General features: G+C 54.6%; 12 protein-coding genes across 12 annotated transcripts; 9 read left to right on the top strand and 3 right to left on the bottom strand.

Annotated features, from left to right (window-relative positions):
- Positions 1 to 341: 341 nt before the first annotated feature.
- Positions 342 to 924, top strand: M409DRAFT_27538 (uncharacterized protein; the record flags this gene model as incomplete). Its single annotated transcript, XM_033808615.1, has 2 exons — positions 342 to 830; positions 880 to 924. The coding sequence occupies 2 exons, from the start codon at positions 342 to 344 to the stop codon at positions 922 to 924; spliced, it is 534 nt and encodes a 177-aa protein (XP_033663044.1).
- A 486-nt stretch (positions 925 to 1410) lies between these two features.
- On the top strand, positions 1411 to 1812 carry M409DRAFT_27539 (uncharacterized protein; the record flags this gene model as incomplete). The annotated part of the gene is made up of 1 exon (XM_033808616.1): positions 1411 to 1812. One exon carries the CDS (start codon positions 1411 to 1413, stop codon positions 1810 to 1812), a length of 402 nt encoding a protein of 133 aa, XP_033663045.1.
- Positions 1813 to 2284: 472 nt separating this feature from the next.
- M409DRAFT_58594 (uncharacterized protein) lies at positions 2285 to 3130 on the top strand (the record flags this gene model as incomplete). The annotated part of the gene is made up of 1 exon (XM_033813948.1): positions 2285 to 3130. The coding sequence occupies one exon, from the start codon at positions 2285 to 2287 to the stop codon at positions 3128 to 3130; it is 846 nt and encodes a 281-aa protein (XP_033663046.1).
- Positions 3131 to 3308: 178 nt separating this feature from the next.
- Positions 3309 to 4421, bottom strand: M409DRAFT_69366 (uncharacterized protein; the record flags this gene model as incomplete). Its single annotated transcript, XM_033818257.1, has 3 exons — positions 3309 to 3497; positions 3553 to 4124; positions 4184 to 4421. 3 exons carry the CDS (start codon positions 4419 to 4421, stop codon positions 3309 to 3311), a joined length of 999 nt encoding a protein of 332 aa, XP_033663047.1.
- A 365-nt stretch (positions 4422 to 4786) lies between these two features.
- M409DRAFT_69367 (uncharacterized protein) lies at positions 4787 to 5470 on the top strand (the record flags this gene model as incomplete). The annotated part of the gene is made up of 1 exon (XM_033818258.1): positions 4787 to 5470. One exon carries the CDS (start codon positions 4787 to 4789, stop codon positions 5468 to 5470), a length of 684 nt encoding a protein of 227 aa, XP_033663048.1.
- A 1534-nt stretch (positions 5471 to 7004) lies between these two features.
- M409DRAFT_58597 (uncharacterized protein) lies at positions 7005 to 9378 on the top strand (the record flags this gene model as incomplete). Its single annotated transcript, XM_033813949.1, has 5 exons — positions 7005 to 7976; positions 8029 to 8217; positions 8272 to 8773; positions 8829 to 8941; positions 8995 to 9378. 5 exons carry the CDS (start codon positions 7005 to 7007, stop codon positions 9376 to 9378), a joined length of 2160 nt encoding a protein of 719 aa, XP_033663049.1.
- A 709-nt stretch (positions 9379 to 10087) lies between these two features.
- M409DRAFT_69369 (uncharacterized protein) lies at positions 10088 to 11034 on the top strand (the record flags this gene model as incomplete). Its single annotated transcript, XM_033818259.1, has 3 exons — positions 10088 to 10204; positions 10313 to 10640; positions 10715 to 11034. The coding sequence occupies 3 exons, from the start codon at positions 10088 to 10090 to the stop codon at positions 11032 to 11034; spliced, it is 765 nt and encodes a 254-aa protein (XP_033663050.1).
- Positions 11035 to 11903: 869 nt separating this feature from the next.
- M409DRAFT_69370 (uncharacterized protein) lies at positions 11904 to 13758 on the bottom strand (the record flags this gene model as incomplete). The annotated part of the gene is made up of 5 exons (XM_033818260.1): positions 11904 to 12151; positions 12221 to 12605; positions 12666 to 12838; positions 12961 to 13463; positions 13520 to 13758. 5 exons carry the CDS (start codon positions 13756 to 13758, stop codon positions 11904 to 11906), a joined length of 1548 nt encoding a protein of 515 aa, XP_033663051.1.
- A 1956-nt stretch (positions 13759 to 15714) lies between these two features.
- On the top strand, positions 15715 to 16119 carry M409DRAFT_58600 (uncharacterized protein; the record flags this gene model as incomplete). The annotated part of the gene is made up of 1 exon (XM_033813950.1): positions 15715 to 16119. The coding sequence occupies one exon, from the start codon at positions 15715 to 15717 to the stop codon at positions 16117 to 16119; it is 405 nt and encodes a 134-aa protein (XP_033663052.1).
- A 731-nt stretch (positions 16120 to 16850) lies between these two features.
- M409DRAFT_58601 (uncharacterized protein) lies at positions 16851 to 17987 on the top strand (the record flags this gene model as incomplete). The annotated part of the gene is made up of 1 exon (XM_033813951.1): positions 16851 to 17987. One exon carries the CDS (start codon positions 16851 to 16853, stop codon positions 17985 to 17987), a length of 1137 nt encoding a protein of 378 aa, XP_033663053.1.
- A 751-nt stretch (positions 17988 to 18738) lies between these two features.
- Positions 18739 to 19244, bottom strand: M409DRAFT_69372 (uncharacterized protein; the record flags this gene model as incomplete). Its single annotated transcript, XM_033818261.1, has 2 exons — positions 18739 to 18963; positions 19026 to 19244. 2 exons carry the CDS (start codon positions 19242 to 19244, stop codon positions 18739 to 18741), a joined length of 444 nt encoding a protein of 147 aa, XP_033663054.1.
- Positions 19245 to 19429: 185 nt separating this feature from the next.
- On the top strand, positions 19430 to 20739 carry M409DRAFT_69373 (uncharacterized protein; the record flags this gene model as incomplete). Its single annotated transcript, XM_033818262.1, has 2 exons — positions 19430 to 19536; positions 19611 to 20739. 2 exons carry the CDS (start codon positions 19430 to 19432, stop codon positions 20737 to 20739), a joined length of 1236 nt encoding a protein of 411 aa, XP_033663055.1.
- Between the last annotated feature and the right edge of the window lie 251 nt (positions 20740 to 20990).

Raw genomic sequence — 20990 nt, forward strand, 5'->3', positions numbered from 1 at the left:
TCCACGGCGGCTATATGTCATCCAGATCGCGACTGGCACAAGGACGTATCAACGCTACGACGTTAATGGCAAATGCAAGTATCATCGATCATGTCGCTCGTCTTCTGCATTGTTCGCAAAAAGAAAACCACTCTCATCATGTGAGTGTTGTTCATCATCAATGGTTCGGCTAGTCTCTGCCGATGGTTCGGCCTGTCTTCACCCAATCTTAACTCTGCCCTCGCTATCTCCCGACTGGCCAACAGGCAGAAAACAGCACCCCAGGGCACCGAGGCTCAACAATTGACTTTGACCACCTCCTACAATTTACTTGATACACACCCACCCTCGTCTAATATACAATGGCATCGCTGAAGCTTCCGCGAATTGAGAACCTACCGGCTCTGCCTACCGAAGATCGGGCAAAGATTTTGGATCTGCTCTTCGAGCCCAGCACGCAACTTCACACCCTCTCGGTGCCTCTGTTGCATGAGAAGACATTTGACTCTTATCCGGATCTGATAGCAGCAGTCGGGGTGCAGCTCACACAGCTCGCAGAGTCGCCGTCGTCATCAGACACAAAATGGCTGGAAGAAATTCTGGGATCGCACCCGAGACTCGGAGCCAAAAAGGTTGAGAGCGCCCAGTCTCAGGCCGAGCAAGCCCAGCTGCAAGGTAGCGCAGAGGAGGCGACTCAGTTGCGCGAGTTGAACGAAGAGTATGAGCAGAAGTACCCTGGTTTACGGTATGTTGTGTTTGTGAATGGGCGCAGTCGGCCGGTCATTATGGAGGATATTAGGAAGCGGATTGCCAGCAGCGATCTCGAGGCCGAGCGGGCTGCTGCGATAAGGGTGAGTTTGGGCGATGAAGGTGTTGTGAAGATGGCTGACATTTTCCAAGGCAATGTGTGAGATTGCGGTGGACCGAGCTTCCAAGTTGACCTGAGTCAATTTCGTGAAGGCAAACTGCTGTATTCAAGCAAAACCTGGAGGTCAGAGTTTCGAAGATGAATCGCCAACCAGCAGGTCGGGTCTGCTTCATTAAGCAGACGGCTTGATCTCCTAACTTGATCGATTTGAGTAAACGTCTTACCAGGCCTACAGATGTCTCACAGGAGTCGAAGGTGCTTTGTCTGGCTCAACATCTCATAGAATGGAAGCGTCTGCATCTGCCTCTGAGAGTTGTATGGATGACTCTGCTGCCTGCGCAGTCTCAGTCGAATATGTCCTGGCCCAGGACAGCAATGCTCATTCACCTTCTCGAGATATCCAAGATGCACGAGAAGGTGCCATCACCTCAAGGCTTTGTCCACATGAATATGAAGAGCAATTGCACAGTGTTGGATCTCTTTCACGAACATCTCTTATAAGGCTAACTGACATTCCATGATCCAATCTCATTACCAAAGTAAGTCAGCACTCCAGACCACTCATGTCAGAACCGAAGAAAGAATCAAAAGACGAGACGAAGGCTCTCCCCACAAGCAAGGCCGCAGAAGCAAAAACTCCGCCATCAACCAAGCAAGCATCTCCAAAAGACAACCCTACTACACAACAACAGAGCAAAGTCCCAGCACAGCAGCGCACCTCCGAAGCCACAACTACCAGAGAACAAGGCCAACCCGAGTACGTCGACTTGGCCGATGCACCAGCTCCATTCGAGGATGTGGACCTAAGTGACCCGCCACCTGATGAGCCTTCGTTCGAGATGGTGGAGCATAGAGATGCTCCTCACTCGTCGTACAACTCGCATCAAGATCATAAGTGGAAGTACCCGGAGGGCTTTGGGAAGGGTGAGAAGAAGGGTGGAGGAGATAATAAGGAGGCGAAGTGATTGTTTTTGTGCGAGCTATGGAGGGATGAATGTCTGAATCGTTCGTTTTGAGCTGTGATTATGGATGGGTTTTCATAGCGAAGGCACTCATGTCACTGTTCGCCTGTTGTGGATACCCAACTGTCTCCAAAATTGAATTTGAAAATCTCTCCAGCCGTATTCATTTGCTTAATTTTTCATGTCTGCCTCTGTGCTGATCCCATTCGGATAGGAGGAAACATGCAGAGTAGCCTTGCCGGGCCTAAGGAATAATTGCCGAACTTGACTTCACACGAACCATCTTTTCCAGCTACTTCACACTTCACACTAAAGTGGGGTGTGTACCACCTCGCCACTCCCACAAAAACACCATGCGACTCAACATCAAGACCTAAAAACAAAAACCATCATGGTCCAGAACTCCCCAAACAGCCACAAGAAAAACTCATCACCTTCAAGACCAACAACAACAAAACCAACGACAACCTCCAAAATGTCCTCCTACCTCTCCATCGCCCAAATCCCCATCCTCATCCTCGTCCTCTGGATCTTCTCCGCCTACATGATCCGCTCCTTCCCCACCATAACCGGCAAACGCATCTGCCTCCTCATCGCGCACCCGGACGACGAAGCCATGTTCTTCGCGCCGACGCTCCTCGCCCTCACGCGGCGCGAACTGGGCAACCAAGTCGTGATCCTCTGCTTCAGCAGCGGCGACGCGGACGGCCTCGGCCACATCCGCAAAGACGAGCTGGCGAAGTCCGCGCTGCAGCTGGGGTTGAGGTCGAGCGAGCACGTGGTCGTTTTGGAGGATGGCAAGAATTTTCCGGATTCCATGACGGTGCGGTGGGAGGCGAAGGCGGTGGCGGGGGTGTTGACGAGGTATTTCGCGCCGAATCTTTCGAGTACGCCCGTGAGCGCGGAGCCGACGGCGAATATTGATGTGTTGATCACGTTTGATGAGGGAGGGGTGTCGGGGCATCCGAACCATGTGTCGCTGTTTCATGGGGCGACGGCGTTTATGAGGGGACTGATGCAGGGGCGGAGTGGGTGGGAGGCGCCGGTGAAGATGTATACGCTGACGTCAACGAATGTCGTGAGGAAGTATAGTAGTGTCTTGGATTCGGTGTGGACGGTTGTGAGTTGTATTTGGAGGACGAAGGAGAGGGGGGCGTTTCCTACGCCGCTGTTGAGTGTGAGTTTGCCGGGGGATGTGAGGAAGGCGCAGTTGGCCATGACGACGGCGCATAAGAGTCAGATGCGGTGGTTTCGATGGGGGTGGATTGGCATTTCGAGGTATATGGTCATTAATGACCTGACCAAGCAGAAAGGCTTCTAGCGTTTCGAAGTGGATCATAGCATAGCGATTTCAAGACTTTTGGTGATTTCAATCGTTTCGTGACATTATTCTGTAGGCTATATATACCTGTGTCTTGCTGATACCCATCCCTTCGCCAGGCTATGCGAGTGCTAAATCAGCTTTTCAAGATTGGGGGAACGCCGTATTCAACTTTCAATCAGTAACCGTATCCAGAGTTCCTGTGGCCTGGCTGGACGAAATGTGCAGTGCTGCCATGGTCGCTCTCCTGGTAGTATGTCCCTCGCTTGTCGATGTCCTCGTAAGGGTTTTGGTCCTTCACTTCCCAGTTGTTCTGTTTTTGGCCAACAGAGAACTCCAGATCTTCTTTGGTGATGGAATCCCAGTACTGTAGCATGATTAGCATACTCCGTTGCGCGAGATGGCTTATGCGGAGTTCTCACCTTGTACACCATCATCACAGCCAGCAGATTCAGTAGCGTTGCAAAGAATAGGCCGTCCAAGTAGTGCTGAACGTTGTCGCAGATGGTCTCGCTAAAAGCATAGAGTAGCACTTGTCCAATCACAAACGCAGCGACTCCGAACGTGATATGCCAGAGCGGCCATCTCTCTTGCAGCGTGCCCAAGACGAGGATGACCTGCATGACCACGTAGACAAACAAGAAGATGGCGCTGAAGATGTACACCACCACGAACAAACCAATAGTATTCTCTGGTCCCAGCCCACCCCAGTTCTTGAAGGTCAACAGTGCCACAGCGAATGAGATCAAGAACATGACCACACTGCAGCTTCGCACCAGCCAGACTGAAAGCGTTGTTCCGTCCTCATACAGTTGGAATCCGACGAAGCCGTTGATCATGAGGCAGATGCAAACTGCAGAGACGAGGCCGCACTGCACCGCGACGAAGTAGGGATAGGCGCCGCTGGCGGGTGGGACGACACCGCAGTCGATTACGAGCGAGCACATCGTGAGGAGGGTGTATATGTAGAAAAAGGACGTGATCTCCTTGCGCCCTGTCCACCTGTTAGCGTTGTCCTCCATGTCTATATATTCGTCTCTTGCGCAAACGTACCGACCGCTGTGAATTTACTTCGCACATGGAGGATCATAATCACCAACATGATCAAGGACAGGATGTGCGCGAAACCGGTCGCGCCTTGGAAGATGATGGTATTGGCAACCTCGATCGAGCGCGCATAGCAGTTGGACTGGACAAAGTGCGAGCCCGTAATGGGCGAGTTGGGTCCTATGAGAGGACATAGCGGGATGGGAGTCTTCTCGCATATCGAAGTGAAGTCGCCGAAGCCCATGGTGACGGCTGGGGGCGCCTCGCGGGCGCAGCGAAGAAGACGGAGAGATCGAGAGCGAGTGAGGTAGTCGTAGTGGTGAGAGAGCTCTCGGGAGTCGTGCGGTAACGAATGTGTGGTCTTGGGTGGTGTTGGGATATGGATGAGGCAGACAGGGATCTGAGAGCCGTGGCACAAACAATGGACTTGGAAGAAGCAGGAGTCGTTGCTGGCGCGGCGAGGCTAGCCTAAAGATAGAAACACGAGAAAGCTAGGGCCATAGCAGCCAATCACTGATCTGCAGGTACACGACTTCAAAACTCTCACACTCGACTTACGACTTACAACTTCCATCGAAGTCCCAGTGTTACCATCAAAATTTGAAAGGGATGGCGGAGGAGAAGGCGAAAAATCGAAAGGAACGGCGGGCGGAAGCAAAGGAAAGCGGCAAGCCTGTTGAGCCGCCAACGAAGACGCCCAAGATGAAGATGGCTCAGCCGGACCGTTCCAGACCAAGTAAAAAGACGCTACTGGATGTCTACGACGAGAAGAAGGAACTCCTCGAGCAAGGACAGCCTTTCGACAAGAAGTATGAAGATGGGCTCCCTCGGGGTGAAAGCGGCAACATTCTCGAGGCTGGTCTTGGTGATGGCGAACCTATTGGACCCCTTGGCGATGCGATTTTCTGGGCTGTCTGTCTGACGATGTTCCACTTCACGTTGGATGTCCTCGTCTTCAACCAGTACGCGCAAGATATCGTCTGGCCGGCAATCATCAAGCGGTCTGCGACAATCCTGCCAATTCTGTTCCTGGTCATCTACATCATGCGTTCCGAGACGGCGAAGAAGCTCGAATGGGGTCGTCAGATTCTGTTCTTCGTGATGGGTACTGCTGCTGGGTGCTATCTCATTCAAGCTGGCAACAAGTACGACTACTTCTTCGTCATGAAGCAGGCGCCACCTTTGGGGACTTTCTGGGTGTTCAGTGTCATTGAGATGAACCTGTACTTCGGCGTTGCCAGTGTATTGATTGACCTCGTCTTTCTCTGGGTGAACGACTTCTCAGTATTCTGAGCTGGCTTTGCAGCCACCGTCCGTTGGTAGCTCTGATGCACACATCTTCAAGACGTATCCAGGGACAGGTAGAGAAAAGAGTTGGAAGACTCCACGGGTCGATCAGAAATCAAGCACCCTCAAGCAGCAGTGTGCTAAGACTACGAGTCTTGTCTGCTACAGATGAAAGATTACATCGAGCCTGCATCTTGGAGCAGCAGAGCGAGCGAAGATTGGACTGCCACGGCCACCGAACAGAAGGTGTCAGCTTTTGGAGGGAAGTCTGTTGGAAGTCCTGGGGAGATGCTAGATAGGGCGTTATCCCACTGTGAAGTCCATCGACAGTTATATCCACGAGCTGATCGTCGACGAATACACCGTTGCGGGTGCAGAGACCAGTTCGAGAAATTGTCAGCATCAGCAATCAAGCACAAGCCAACAAGGTGCTAGGTGCGGTTGCTACGGAAATTCGCAAGTACGAACCAGGTCAACCAGGAATCCATGGAGCAACAATTTTCACCCTCGTCTCTTCACTTCGCATTGCAAGTTCGTAGGACTCCTTGTTTGTTGATTTTGGTCGTGGCCGGTGCGCTAATCAAGGCAGTGCCAAAGGTATGGAGGTATGTGCACGTAGCCGGTCCTTTAATAAGGTTTCAGCTTTGGATCAACACAGGTTAATTGAACTTGAGAATGATTCCCAGTTGATGAAGGCTGTCAAACACGCGGGCACGGTAAACACGATACCGTTGCTCTCAACGTGAAAGATATGTGCTCGCCAAGTATCTGTAGTGTGACGACGAAGACAACGTGGAGGCCGTTAAAGACGAGGAGTGAGTGGATCGCGTCACTCAGCGGGCCGCAACGCCGCTTTGAGAGCGAGCAAAGTGGAGATGGAGATATCGGTGGTGCACCAAGTGTGGTGCGTGGTGAATGAAAGGACCTGAGGAGATGACGGCAGCGGCATCCGGGCGCTCATGAATCAAGTGAATAGATAGTGCTGGTGAGGAGTTGCCACGGGTGTCGAATTCGGCCTGAGAGCAGGTGCGGCGAACCGTGACGAAGTTCTGTCTGCTCGGCGCAAACCGCACCTGTAGCGGCGTCAAGGTCTCTCGCAACTGTAGCATCGCCTCATGCTTCCCACCGCCCACAGACTGGCTCAATATCAGCTTTGCACCCTCGACTCGCTGCACATCACTCGCCCGTCACCCTTTCCGCCAGCATTGTCTCCCAAAATGCAGTGCTAGAGCGCCGAAACCGCGGCCAGTTTCATAACTAAGCAGCAGGCCCTCCGCCCGCTCGAGGCATCTTGTCTGCTCTGACACCGGCCACGACCACTCAATCGACATCTGAAGCCGTCTGCCCAGCTCTCCGTGCCACGTGGGCACCACTTTGCAGCGTGAGCGGCAGCAGACGGTCCCAGCGAGGCGTCACTGCCACCGACAGACACGCCCGACGAGGTCACGTCTGCACTCGCTTGTGAGACTGCTCTTTTCTCACCCGCGACGCACACTCGACCCGCCACAACCCCCCATGAGCTGGTGAAGCCACCGCGAGCATGTCCACTCCTCAGACATTGAATGCTACCCGGACGGTGCCACCTCACCATCTGGATCACCGAAGCCTTCGAATCGAGGACCGCTACCTCCCGCCTCCAAACCCAAGACCGTCAAGCAACCTGAGCAACGGCTATCAAAACAACATCCCAGCTCGTCCATCCAGCAACCTCTCATATCGAGAGCTCCAGCCCCCACATCGCCCAGAGAGCGGTGCGGGATATACCCACAGAGCAGCAGGAGCAGGAAGTGAATACGCAGCTGCAAACGGTCGATCCCCGCAGCAGCAATTCGAGGACTTGAGACGCACCAACAGCAGGACAAGCCAAACACATCACAGACAACTTCCTCCGCTCCCACACCAGCAGCACGTCTCGAGTACATCACGTGCGCCCGCGGCAACCGTGGGAGGTGCAGCTGAAATGCCGAGTCACCAGCAATACGAGGCTCAGCATGGCGATGCTCAGGATCGAAACAGCAAGCGCAGACACAAAGACCCCGTGGACTGGGTCGCTTTCTTCGGGGGCAAGCCGCCGGCCGAGATCATTGAGATACATGACGATGATAGCCCAGCGCCTTCAGCGACCATTCAGCGCCCACCACCGCCCACAACCAATGGCTCAAATACTTCACAGCATGTTGATAAGAAAAGACGTGTGAACGGTGGGAGTGGTGAGGTTGCAACCTACAGCACCACCAACACTCCTTACTCGAACGGGGCTTCCACAGAGAGCTTGCAAGCCACCACAGCCTCGACCTCGCTCGGCTCACAAGCTAGCAGCGGAAGCAGAGTAGAGACCGCGCAGACTGGCCAGAAGCGCAAGCGAACCACCCGAACTTCAGAAGTCGACCGCAAGAAGCAAGAAGTCGAACGACCAGGACCAAAGGGATACCTGGCCGAGTACGGCGAATACGTCCCTCCGGCAAAGCAGGCCAAGAAGCAGAAAGATGTCATTGTCAATGCCATACACGACGTACGTTATAGAGGGCACAGCAATAGTAAGAAGTTGACTGACCCGAGTACAGCGGCACAAGCCAACTGAGAAGGTGGATGACGAAGACGGACATTACATCGTCCATGAGAACACTCGCCTAGGCGACAAATACACCCTCATCTCCCTTCTCGGCCAAGGCACGTTCGGCAAAGTCGTCCGTGCAATCGACATGCGGAGTCGAAGAGAGGTGGCAGTCAAGATCATCCGTGCCGTACCTAAGGTACGCTTCATCCTCCAACTCTCGCACCCAGATCCAGTAACTGACGTCCTTCAGTATCGTGATGCTAGTCGCATCGAACTCAGAGTGCTCCAGACGTTGCGAGCTGCGGACGAACACAACCGTAATCGGTGTATTCAGCTCCGTGACTGCTTCGACTGGAGAGGGCATATCTGCATTGTCACACCTCTTCTCGGACTTTCCGTGTTCGACTTCCTCAAGAGCGGAGGCTTCGTGCCTTTCCCTGGATCACACATTCAAGCATTCGCACGCCAGTTGCTCGGTTCGATCGCCTTCTTGCACGACTTGAACCTCATCCACACCGACTTGAAGCCGGAGAACATCCTCCTGCTCAACCACACATACCAAACCTTCACCTACAACCGCAACATCCCATCGTCGAGCACCTTGACGTCAAGGCAGGCCAAGTTCAGAAGAGTGCTTCTCAGCCCACACATCAACCTCATCGACTTTGGTAGTGCAACTTTCGACGACGAGTACCACAGCTCAGTCGTCAGCACGCGTCATTATCGTGCGCCGGAGATCATCCTAGGAATTGGTGAGCCTTGCCTATGTCATGCTTGTATATGAGCCTCTTGCTAACCCACATCCAGGATGGTCGCACCCGATCGACTTGTGGTCGCTTGGCTGTATTCTTGTCGAATGCTGGACTGGCGACGCTCTGTTCCAGACCCACGACTGCTGCGAGCATCTCGGCATGATGGAGGTTAGACAATAACCATCGAATTATCTGGCAACATCCACTAACAACATTTGCAGGCTGTGACGGGCAACCCGATCGACCGTTCACTCATCCGAGAAGTACAGCGTCTGTCCAAACGGGGCGACAGGAACTCTGCGGCTCGATTCTTCAAGAATGGCCATCTGAACTATCCAATGCCCGACACTCCACGCCAATCTAGGAAGTTCGTGCGTGGCATGAAGCGTTTGGAGGATATCATTCCGCAGACAACCAACTTCAACCGACTGTTCCTCGATCTGCTGCGGAAGATCTTCGTGTACGACCCCAAGAAGCGTATCACCGCGCGAGAGGCACTCAAGCACCCATGGTTCGATGAGCTGGTCGAAGACGACGGAACTGAGGCCACGAGGATAAGGATCGAGCGCGAGAGGTTGGCGGAGCAAGGCGACCGTCGCCGGTAGCAGGCTTGTCCCTCCGGTAGGGAGGACAAGCCTGCCTGGCTACGATTTGATACGAGATGAAACGAAAAGGAGTGGGCCAAGTTGAGCAATGGCGTTTTTGGACCACGACGCGACCCCTTGTCTTTGGGTCCTCGCGCAGAGAGTGGTGATGCTTTTGGGAGTGTGCTGTGCCTGTGAGCCAGCACGAAGCGATGCATTGCATGCTGGATGGAACATCTGGACCGGCGTTGGTGAGGTCTTGATACTGTTCATCATGTCTTTTAGACTCCCTTGTCCTCCGAGGAGACGAGGGTTTGCTTGCTGTCTACTGTATGAGCGTCGGGCTTGCATAGCATGTGCAAGGCGTTGATGACTTACTGTGCCCCATTTTGTTCAGTCCCTTGTCCTCTCCATTTTCCGTGAACAGCTACACCGATATGAACGGCAGTCAAACGGTCGCGGTCTCATAGAGATTCGCCTCCACGGCTAAATGAAATCTATCATCAATATTTGATTAGTCTTCCATATCTTGTGGGGTCGGAACTTTGCCAAGACAACTCGACTTCATGTGGCAGTTGCGGGGAACAATTTGAGCTCCATCAACTCGCGATTGACTTTCTGTTCTTGAACGAAACATTCACACTCACCTTTCTTGTTACCACGAGCGCTCCTGGTGTACTTCCAATCCTCCCACTTGCACACAGCTCAGCTCAGAGCATTCGACGACGCCATGGCTAACCCGCGGATCGAGGAGGTGGACGACGATTCGATGGCCGATGATCCAGAGGAGATGGACTTGGACGCCTTCGACTTTGCGAGGCCGCAGGGAGGGTCACTGGTACAAACAGCATCATCTGATGAAGCGGATTCGCAAATGACGACGGACATGATGGAGGCACTACTGCAAGGCCAGCAGCCTGGCGCCGGAAGCGCGAGTGCCGCCAAAATACCCCAGATGCCGCAGATGAGCGACAATGAACGCGAGAGGCTACAGCGGGAGCAGCAGGAGAAGAGCAAGAGCTTCCAGTGCATCTATCCCGTCTACTTCGACAGCACACGGAGCCGTGAGGGGGGTCGGAGGGTGGCCAAGGAGGATGCGATACCCAATCCTTTGGCTCGCGAGATCGTTGATGCGCTGTCACATATAGGGAACACGCACAACGTTGGCTTGCAAATTGTGTTCGAGCCAACGAAGACGCATCCCAAGGATTGGGCGAATCCTGGGCGGGTGAAGGTGGAGGTGAAGAGGGATGGCAAACCAGTCAGCGCGAAGATCCAGAACAGTGCGTATTGCCCCCATCTGCAGGGATTGTCCGAGATGGCCTAGCTTGAAGACGCGATCTAACGTGTGACGCAGAACATCACCTGTACAAGATGATCGCGGACTATCTGAAGTCGCACCCAACGACTGAAGACATGCCGACGAAGTTTCGTCTGCAAGGCATGCCGATGCCGAAAGACAAACATACGGCTCCATCGATCCCTCGCGGATCTAAAATGGGCACTATCCTGCCACTCCACTCACCTGCCCTTTCTGGCGGTGGTGTGTCGGAGAACTTCCTCAAAGACATGATGGCCGAGATGGGGGGCCAACTTCCTCCAGGCATGGCGGGCTTGGGTGGTGGAGAGGCGCCTGGCCAGACACAGAAAAAGGTCAAGGACAAGAAGAAGAAATGATGAGCCTATCTGCCACGTATCATTGGTTCCCGACCTGACGGATTTGGGGAACAAGCTGTCGGCACTTTTCTAGATCGATACGCTGCAGCGCCGAGGGAAGCGTCTGACTGGCCGGGCAAGGTCTCTACCTGCAGCGATATGCCTGATGAATCCTGCCACGTGGTGCAGATACGGACAGCAATGTACCCGCAAACCATATCACGCACCTCATCATTCGCATCACCCCGTCTCGACGGCACGGAAACGCTCGGGCCATCCATCTCGCTGCAGGATCGCGAGCTTCTGCACCTCACAGCAAAGCTTCCAGACTGGCGGTTCCCTCTTCAGTCTCACCAACGGCACATGATCAAGTTTCGCGCGTTGCCAGAGGTCCCTCGACGTGCACGATGATGTCCCGCGTGCAGTCATGCCGCTGCACTCGTCCTGCCGGCCACGACTCATGTCAAGGGTTACTCGGCGCGAAAGAGAGGGGCATGCGCTGTTGAATCTGCATCGCCGGCTGCAGTACGTGCATGGAAAGTCTACTCTGGCGTTTGCAGATTGTTGTCTAGCGTTACATGCGGTATCTTGCCGTTGCAGCCGTTCTACCTAATCGACGTCTGCTGCTGCTTTGCTGGCTCTCATCAAATACTGAATGAAGGAAAACCTCGGAATCTCCATTCCGTCCCACCGGAGTTTGTGTTCCGCATGCGTCCTATGCCCCCAAAAACCGAAAGTAGACGATCCCAGAACGCCCTCCTTCCTGTCCATACATCCAGTTTCTATGCCTGCCGTTCCGTCTGTCTATGCCTGCGGCCCTGCCGTTGTCTGTTATGCTTTGACTCGTGATATGCGTGCTCACAAAAAAGTAAATAAAAAAGAAACCAACTTCACTTCCTCGGTTTGTTGATATTCTGCGATGGAGGCGGCGCTTCCACATCGCCAAGGGTCGATAACAACCAGTCGCGGTGATTCTGAAGGAAATACTGCCGTATCACCGCGACCGTCGTGTCGACGATGTGGCGCACGTCGTCGGCGGTGATGTTGTAGGCCGGGGCGATGATGACGTGGTCGCCTTTGCGGCCGTCGGCGGTGCCGGTGCCGGGGTAGAGGGAGATGTTGAAGGGGGGTTGCATGCCTGTCGTATAGAATCCGTTAGCATAGAGGGCAAAGCGGAGGGGTTGTAGATAGATTAGATGGAACACACCAAGTTCATGAACCCCCATCGCCACGCCCAACGCCGGATCAAAAGGCTCCTTAGTCCTCTTATTCATCACAAACTCCACGCCCCAGAACAATCCCTTCCCCCTAACATCGCCCACCGCCGGGATCGCGGCGAGTTTCTCCTTCAGCAAGCGCCCCAGCAGGGCGCCTTGCTTCCGCACGTTGGCGACGAGGTCGTCTTGCTGGATGATTTTCTGGACTTCCAAGGCGGCGCGGCAGGCTAAGGGGTGGCCTTGGTAGGTCTGGCCGTGGGAGAAGGCGCCGCTGCCCATTTTGAGGGTTTCGACGATGGTTTTGGAGGCGAGGAGCGCGGCGACGGGCATGAAGCCGCCGCCGAGGCCTTTGCCCATGGTCATTAGGTCGGGGGTCTGTGATTATTCGTTTAGCATTGAACATTCTCAATCGTACTCGTACGTGTTTCGACTTACAACACCAACCGAAGGGTCCTGCCATGCGTGCAAGGGTTTCGGGTATCGTTCAGAGGGTTCTGGGCCTGCACGACCGGCCCCGGACATGATTTCGTCCATGATGAGGAGCGCTCCGTACTTGTCGCAGACCCTTCTCACGGCCTTGAAATAGCCCGGCACGGAGGGGACGCAGCCTGTTTGATCGTAAACATGTGAAGTCAGAGGCATTTCCCTATTGCAGGAATCGGTTTAGACTTCTTGAACCCATAACCCCCTTACCAGGAGCCCGGGTTCGTGAAAGAAGGGGAGGGCTTACCCAACGCAGCACCAACCACAGGCTCCGCGATGAAGGCCGCAACCTTCTTCGGCCCAACACGCTGGAACTCAGCGTCCAGCTCGGCCTCGAGCCTCCGCACATAAGCGGCCTCCGAGTCCAAGATCCCGTTCAGACCCCTGTAGGCATAGCAAGGGCTCACCCGGCTAGTGTTGGCGCTGAGGATAGGCTCGAAGATGGCCCGACGAGCGGCATGGCCACCAGCGCTGAGCGCGCCTAGAGTCGTGCCGTGGAAGCTCTGCTGTCGGGAGATGAAGTGCGTGCGGGAGGGTTCCGGGTGCGGTTTCTCGAGGTGGTATTGGCGGGCGAGTTTGAGGGCGGCTTCGATGGCTTCGCTGCCGCTGCAGATGAAGAAGGCGCGCGACATTTCGTTGTACGTGCTGGCGATGAGGAGTTTGGCGAGTTCTTCGGGCGCTCGCGTCGCGAAGAAGAGGGAGTGGCAGTAGGATACTTGGGACATTTGGTCGATGAGGGCTTCTTGGACGCTGTAAGGATCGATCAGTCGTCGATTGTAACGTTGAGTGGATGTGTGACAGCGTACCGAACGTCGCCATGACCAAGACATGATACGGCAGCTCCTCCAGTGGCATCGAATATTTTCTGGCCGTTGCTCAAGTATAGGTAGTTGCCTTGTGCCGAGACGACTTGTAGGGGGTCGGCGTGCAACGAACGATGTAGGACGGCCGACTTGGTGGCTCTGGTGATGTCGTCTTGGGTTGTCTTCTTATCGGTGCTCTCGACGACGTTGCCGTCGTTGACGACAAGGACGGATGGAGACATATTCTATTCTGACTGTATGAATGATCTTGGAAAGGACTGGAGAGAAAGGTAGTCATACGATGATATGAATGGAGGTCAAGAGGAGCGTTGGGGAGACAGATATACGAGAGGGAGACGGCGGTAATGGTGGATGGAGCAGGACAAGCGACTGGATGCCTACCAGATCCACCGCGCCAGTAGATGGACATGCCGAGCTCGACAGATGATCTCGAGCCCGTCGGCGACCGCCGTTGTTCGCGTAGAGACGAGGCTTGTTGGAGCCATCGCATGGGTCAGAATTCGTGCGGGCACCAAAGCTTGATCCAAGGGCCATCTGGGTTTCCCTAGTCCGAACCTTATCCTGGACCTTCGGCCCGTGTGCTCTGACTTCGCCGGTATCCCGAATCCCCATATAGAGCTTCGTAAGAAGTACTACCACTTCGCTCGTCCGCTGTAAATACCTCATTGTCATGAAGCCTTCGGTTTGTTACCATCTCTTTGCCCGTATGGTGGTGTTCTGGGAGTCTCACGCACTCAGTGCAGTGGGGCCATCATTTGATCTTCTTGCAGCAACGAGTCCGTTCCTAGGTATTTGCTACTTGTTGGGCTTCGCGGAATATTCCAGCGCCTCCTACAGGGCGTGGTGTTAAGTCACAGCAGCCACGTTACCGAGACACTGGTCCGCCCGCTCTCACTACGCCGCCTGTTGTGCGGAGATTCAGGCCTAACCAAACGATAGGTGGTCCTTGTATCTGCTGCAGCATCACTTGAGGGTGTTTCACAACAAGTGTAACTTCGTCGTAGATCCAGATCGTATTCTCACGGAGAAAATGGAGGCCAAGTCGGAGTCGTTTCCACATCCTGGTATCTTGCAACCACTTGCGGCTGACTTTGTGTTACACAAGGTGCTGATCTCGCGCTTTCATCTGCCACAAAACAGTGCCATGGCGAATGTTGGACAGCCACATCCAGCAATTCAGGGCCCGCGGTCGGTGTACAGCCTTGGGCTGCTGATCGTTGTCAATCAAGGAGGCTGATATCGCCGCTACATCATGCTCCTCATCTCTAATGGCGTCTACCTTTCTCGACATGTGTTTGTTGATCGCTATTTGGAATGGACGACGCAGGGAACTTGGTCGAGAAGGATAGATCGACGAGCTCCAACGAGATATCGGGTGTTTGAGGGTGCTGCACATCTCTTGAGGTAAGAACGGGCTGATTGGTGTGCAAGGGAACGCTCGGCGAACTGCATGCAGCGATCGTTCACGCAATGTGAAGACGCAGCTGACCATCGAATGCATATTGCAGCTGCTCAGTGCCGGTGCCGTCGGCGAGTTGACCTATCACCAGATGCAGCCCAGACCCGCGGAAGGATTACTTCAGAGAGGCCCCGAGGGCATTCCTGACTGCCAGTACCAACAGCACTTGTGCTGCTGTGTATTCCGCAGGTGTACCGGAAGACCGAGAAGTGTTCAATTGAGGTCATCCCATTCTCATTTTGCAAGATCAAAGTGTTGCAAAACCGTTGAGGATAGATGCTCGATGTGGAGTTCCGTCCACGAATGCAGCACAGGCATGGCAAAACCATCCTAGTCGAAGCCCGAACAGGATGCGTTGCGTTTCGACATTGCTGCTCTCGTTGGGTAGCATCGCATTGATTCCAGTCTGTTAATCCGTCGTTGGGCCTCTAATGGTGCTGGCTCGGCCAGGGCAGCTGTTTCAGAACAGAGCCCAGACTCTGTAGATAGTTTGCCCGTTGTGGACATGCATAGGCCAACGACGGTTTGAGAACAGCCCGGATGCAGTGTGTTTTGACGCATACGAACGTGCCCATTCCGATTTGTTGGCTGTTGACTGGTGAGCTGCAAGATGGCGTTGCAAGCTTCGGCCTTTTGACGAGAAGACCCATTAGGAAGGTCAACGAGATGCGTGACCCTCGCGATCCCTTTCGTCGGGCCTGTGCAGGCTGCGGCGCAAATGTCTAGTGAGAACGGATGCGGTGACTTGCAGAAGCGACCGGGCTGGCGGCTGTATGGAGCGGAGCGCAGACCTGAAGAGATCAGTAACGATCGTCCCTGGCAGGCATGGAGCCCTCCGAGGGTCGCGACGAGAGATACAAAGCTGCACGAGGTTAGGGTTGTGGGAGCTGTGATGGTGTCACACGGAAAGTGTCCGTCCTCGCCGCCATCGCCTGAGCGCAAGAAGAGATGCCAACGCGTCACAGACGAGAGGAAGGCCAAGCCGAAGCATTCCACACATAGCGCAGCCACTAATGGGCACGACGGCGCGCCTCAGGATGCTTACGAGCTAGAATGTTGGTCTTGCGGTGCCGACGAGGCGGCAATGCCTTGGGCCGGGATAGTGGCATTAGGTGACGGGTGACGAGAGGTCGAATCAATTCGCAGTCCCGTGATATGTAGCCAGCATCCGGGGCGGAGCGCTGCGCCCAGCTGCACATCTCTCAGCAATCATGTCGTCTGATGATGAGCCGTGTTTGGATGTAGGCTTTGAAGTATGGAAGCACGGGTCCGTCAGATGGAGGTGCTCCTCCTTCGAATTAGGCATATTACGGATTAGGGTGGAGAAGCCGCCAACCGAAGCCGAGCCGAATCTCTTGCCCAACGCCGTCAAAATCCCATCACAACGGCCCGTTCGGAGCGAGCGACGTCGCGAACAGCACTTTCGGCCCGTTCGTATCGACTGGAAAACCGTGGAGTCGGCACAGCCGGCAGGAGCCCGTGGTTGCGTGCCTGGTGTGAGCGCTGCGTGAGGCAGGGACGAGAGCCGAAGTGAGTGAATGGAAGCGTCATCACTTTGATTGCACTCGCCGGATTCCAAGGTCTTATCTCAAGGAAGGGGTAGCAGACTGATATTGCTGGGCCAAGGAGCGGAATAGCCAACTCAAATACAGCGCCACATGGTACGACAGACTGCTCGAGGCGCCAAGACGATTCGCCACCATCTTCACTGATCTCATCACACTGTCGCGGGAGTTGTCTTGTTTGTGTTGTGTGGCCTTGAACATCCAGGCGCAAAGGGGCCAGATTCGGTCACTTGGCTCATCCAGGCTTTCAAGGATTTGTGGCATCGGGTGATTTTGTCTTGACCTCGCCATGGCTGCCAGTAGGGACGACATCTCTCCACCGCCAATCAAACGCCGGAAGATGTCCAACAATGGTCCTCCTGCGAGAGAGACGTCTGACGTGCAGCTGGATCATCTCAGTATATACTCTTGGAATGTGAATGGCATAGAGCCATTGGTGCAGCGGCCAATAACTTCGTTCTTCGAGCCTAGAGGCAGTATCCACGGCTCAAATAGCTCGGCACCGTCGACTGGCCTGAGAGATGTGCTGCGGCGCTACTCCTGGCCAACCCTGCTCTTTCTCCAAGAAGTCAAAATCGCGCCTGGGAACGACTCAACAATGAAAGCGGTCGAGAAGGCGATACAACCAGATATCGATGAGCCCCCGGGGGCACCCTTGTACAAAGCCTTCTGCTGTTTGCCAAAGGACAACTACAACGCTCGCGGCTTTGGTCGCAAGGTGTATGGTGTTTGCAGTATCATCAGGCAGGGCTTTTTCGACGCCCATGTCGAGAGGGTACGGGAAGTCGACTGGGATCTCGAGGGACGATTTCTGGTTTGCGAGACGAAGGCCATCGGCTCGCTGCCGAAGCTTGCCATCGTCAATCTGTATGCTGTGAACGGGACAGATGCTCCTTATAAAGACCCAGACACCGGCAAGCCATTTGGAACGCGACACGACCGAAAGTTGCAAGTGCACAAGCTACTGCAAGCCGAGTGCCAGGCGCTCCTGTCCAAAAGTTTCCAAATCGTACTCGCCGGAGACTTCAACGTGGCTCGCGCCCCAATTGACGGTCACCCTAACCTGCGGACATGTCCCAAACAACACTGCATCAACCGTGCCGACTTCGAGGCCAGATTCATCCATCGTGGTACAGCGCTAGGCGATGATTCGGAGGGCGCGGAGAAGAGGGGCGACGGCGACGACCGCGACGGCGGCGAGAGCCTAGGTATGGTCGACTCGTTCCGACACTTGCACGGCGACAAAGCTGCGTACACATATCATCCGCGCGGAAAGGGATTCGGGATGAGTTGTGATCGTGTCGACATGATTCTGACGTCGGCCTCGCTCAGGGATCATCTTGCTGAAGCTGGAATCCACGAGACACCGGCAGATCGTGGCCCCTCGGACCATGTGCCGCTTTATATAACCCTGCTATCACATTGAGTTCGCAGATCGCCTTAGCCCGTGCAGCGGTTCCGGATTGCTGGATGGCCGACAGGACGCAATGTCATGTGTGGGCGCATGCTTCTGCGTCGTCTTTCCCAGAACGTGCAGCGCATCTGCTTCGAAACAGTCTGACAGGTCGCACAAGGAGCGCCACACGCGGCGTTCTGACCATGTGGAGGCCAGGACATGATTTGACAAACACCCAGCCACAGCGAGGACAAAAGTTCTCTTTATGTGACGCGGCAACGGAAGTGAGAGTGGGGCGGGATCAAGGATAGGTGTGGTGGGCGACAGCGCAGTAGGCATGACTCGCAATGTGCTCGTCGAATGGAAGCTATCAGTGGGAGAGGATGTTGTACTTTGGCTACGATTAGCTCGAGCAGACCCACCCTCGCACCTCAGGGCTCGCAAGTGGCAAATCCGCAAGCGCACTGCAGTTCTCCTCACTTGCACTCGCTGCCTTTGCACGACCAGCGCTGCCTCCTCAGCGGCCTGGCCAATATCAGACAGCGGACTGTATTCCGTCACCTCCCCATTGGAGTAAACGCAATACTCGGGCGTTGACAATTGGTCCGCTCGACGGGCCGGAAGCATCTCCACTTGGCCTGATGCATGTGGTTGTTTTATCAAAGCTAAAGCAACCTTAAGCGCCATGGTTGTTCATCGGCAACGCAGCTTATCATGTGCCTCATCCGCAGCGCGGGTGGTTACCGCTATGCTTGTGTTGTCGAGCCTTTCTCCATGTATCTCAGCCATGGGCTTGCTTGCAGACAACGTCAATAATTGAGCGGAACGCCTCCATCTCCTCGTCCACGCTGCCACCGCCCATCGCGCCGGACAGGTTGACACTGCTGCCGACGTAGCACGGCTTCTGCAAGCGGCGCACCAGCACCTTTGCGATGCGAGTTGTAAAGTCGACCGAGGACGGCATGCTGTACAGCACCGTACTCATTGGTTGGCTTGGCTGGTACCTCTGTCCCCGCATCATTAGCCATTAAGGCTTGTCTTTGGCGATGTCGAATACGAGATACGTACATCCGGCATCGCGTACACGAAGCTTCCCGTGGGTGCAGTCACCTGACCGGACTCTGCCTGTGTGCTTGTGAGGAAGAGGAGGATGGAGGTGGCCTTGACCGTCAGGTGCAAATTGACTTGCAGCCCTGGGCTGTGCGGGAGTTGGAAGGCCAGCTCGATGGGCTGGCTCTCGTCGTGAACGCCGTTGGCGAGAGGCTTTGCGCGTGCGCCGGCCGCCATGGCGAGATATTGGACTTGGCAAGATGTTGAAAGGGTGAAGTGTGGTTTGGATGTTCGCGTCGTTTCGCCGGACTCAAAGCTTGGTCCGTGTGGCGCGTTTTTCTGCCCCAGCCACAGCCGCGAGCAAGCAACTTCTGCCGTCAACCACCAACTTTCAACAACTCTCCCGCACGAGCAAGCGCACGATGACCGCAGAGCACGAGTCAGGGGCAGAGTCGATGGCTGACCACGATGATCCACTGGCGGATTCTGAAGAGCGTAGAGTCTTGCACGCCGCCTTCGACTCCTTTAGGTATGTGAGTGAACAAAAGGTTTGGTCCTGGCTGTCCTTTCATCGCACCCTCTTACGCTCTCCCACCGTGACAGGCAGTATCGTCGCGCCGCTCATTACAACATCACTCATCTGAGACGACAGTCCTTCTATGCCTTGCCTGCTGCGCAGAAAGAGCTTCTATCAGCAGCACCATTCTCACTCCCCAAGACCTTCGATGCAGTCGACAATGCAATCGACAGCAATGCAGATATTGCTGAAGCAATCCTCGACGCCATCATGCCTGGATTCGGGCTAAGTGCTTCCGATGAGACTTGGAAAGGCAAGGCTACACAGAATGACATGGACAAGGCTCGCTCGACCATTCGCCAGATGTATCGAGACTGGTCTGCCGAAGGGCTTCCTGAGAGACATGCATCCTTCGCACCCATAATGGCTGCGCTTAATACTTATCTACCCGCGGAAAGCCCTGCTCAGCGACATCAGATCCGAGTGCTAGTCCCTGGTGCTGGCCTGGGTCGACTGGTGTTCGATATGTGTCTTGCCGGCTACACAGTCGAAGGGAACGAGATCTCATACCACCAACTTCTTGCTTCGCAATACCTACTCAACTATACCCAGCGAGCTGGTCAACACACCCTCTTTCCATGGGCATTGAGCTTCAGCAACCACAACACTCGCGCCAACCAGCTTCGAAGCGTAGCTATTCCAGACGCTCACCCAGGCGCCGCGCTAGAAGCAGCAGAGCAGGAGATTGGATCTGAAGTGCACTACAGCGAGCGAATGTCGATGAGTACAGGCGATTTCTGCGTCGTCTATCGCCAGCCTGACTATGAAGACACCTTCGATGCCGTAGCAACTTGCTTCTTCATCGACACGGCGCCGAACGTCATCCACTACATCGAGACAATAAAGACTTGTCTCCGCCCAGGAGGGGTGTGGATCAATCTAGGCCCACTGCTTTGGCACTTCGAGTCTACACTGACTCCAGCTGAGCGCGAAAAGGCACAGGGTAAGACGAAGGGTACGCCAAGCGATTTCGAAGGGATAGGTGAGCCTGGATCTTTTGAGCTGTCAAATGACGAAGTCACAAGTCTGGTCTCGCAATACGGTTTTGAAATTGTCGAGCAGCGAGATGCGCCTGCTACTGGATACATTCAAGACCCGAGCAGTATGCTGCAGAATGTCTATCAGCCGACCTTTTGGGTAGCAAAGAAGAAGTGACCGTGCTTGAGCTGGTCTCCGGCCAAGGCTTGGAGGAATACCCGCATTTATGAAGAATCTACTCTCAAAGTCATATTGTGAAGCTATACGACAAACGAATATACTGAGGGTCTTTGCATGTGAACGTGCACTAAAAGGGGGGGGCGCATCATTGCTCACGGAGTCATCTCGGGGCTCGGAAAGGTCAGCGTACAGCCTCGGTTGATCGGGCTGAGAGAAGAAGTCACGCCGAGAGAGCAATGTTATACGCG

This window comes from Zasmidium cellare, assembly GCF_010093935.1.
Source record: "Zasmidium cellare ATCC 36951 unplaced genomic scaffold M409scaffold_37, whole genome shotgun sequence".
Classification (NCBI taxonomy): Eukaryota; Fungi; Ascomycota; class Dothideomycetes; order Mycosphaerellales; family Mycosphaerellaceae; genus Zasmidium; species Zasmidium cellare.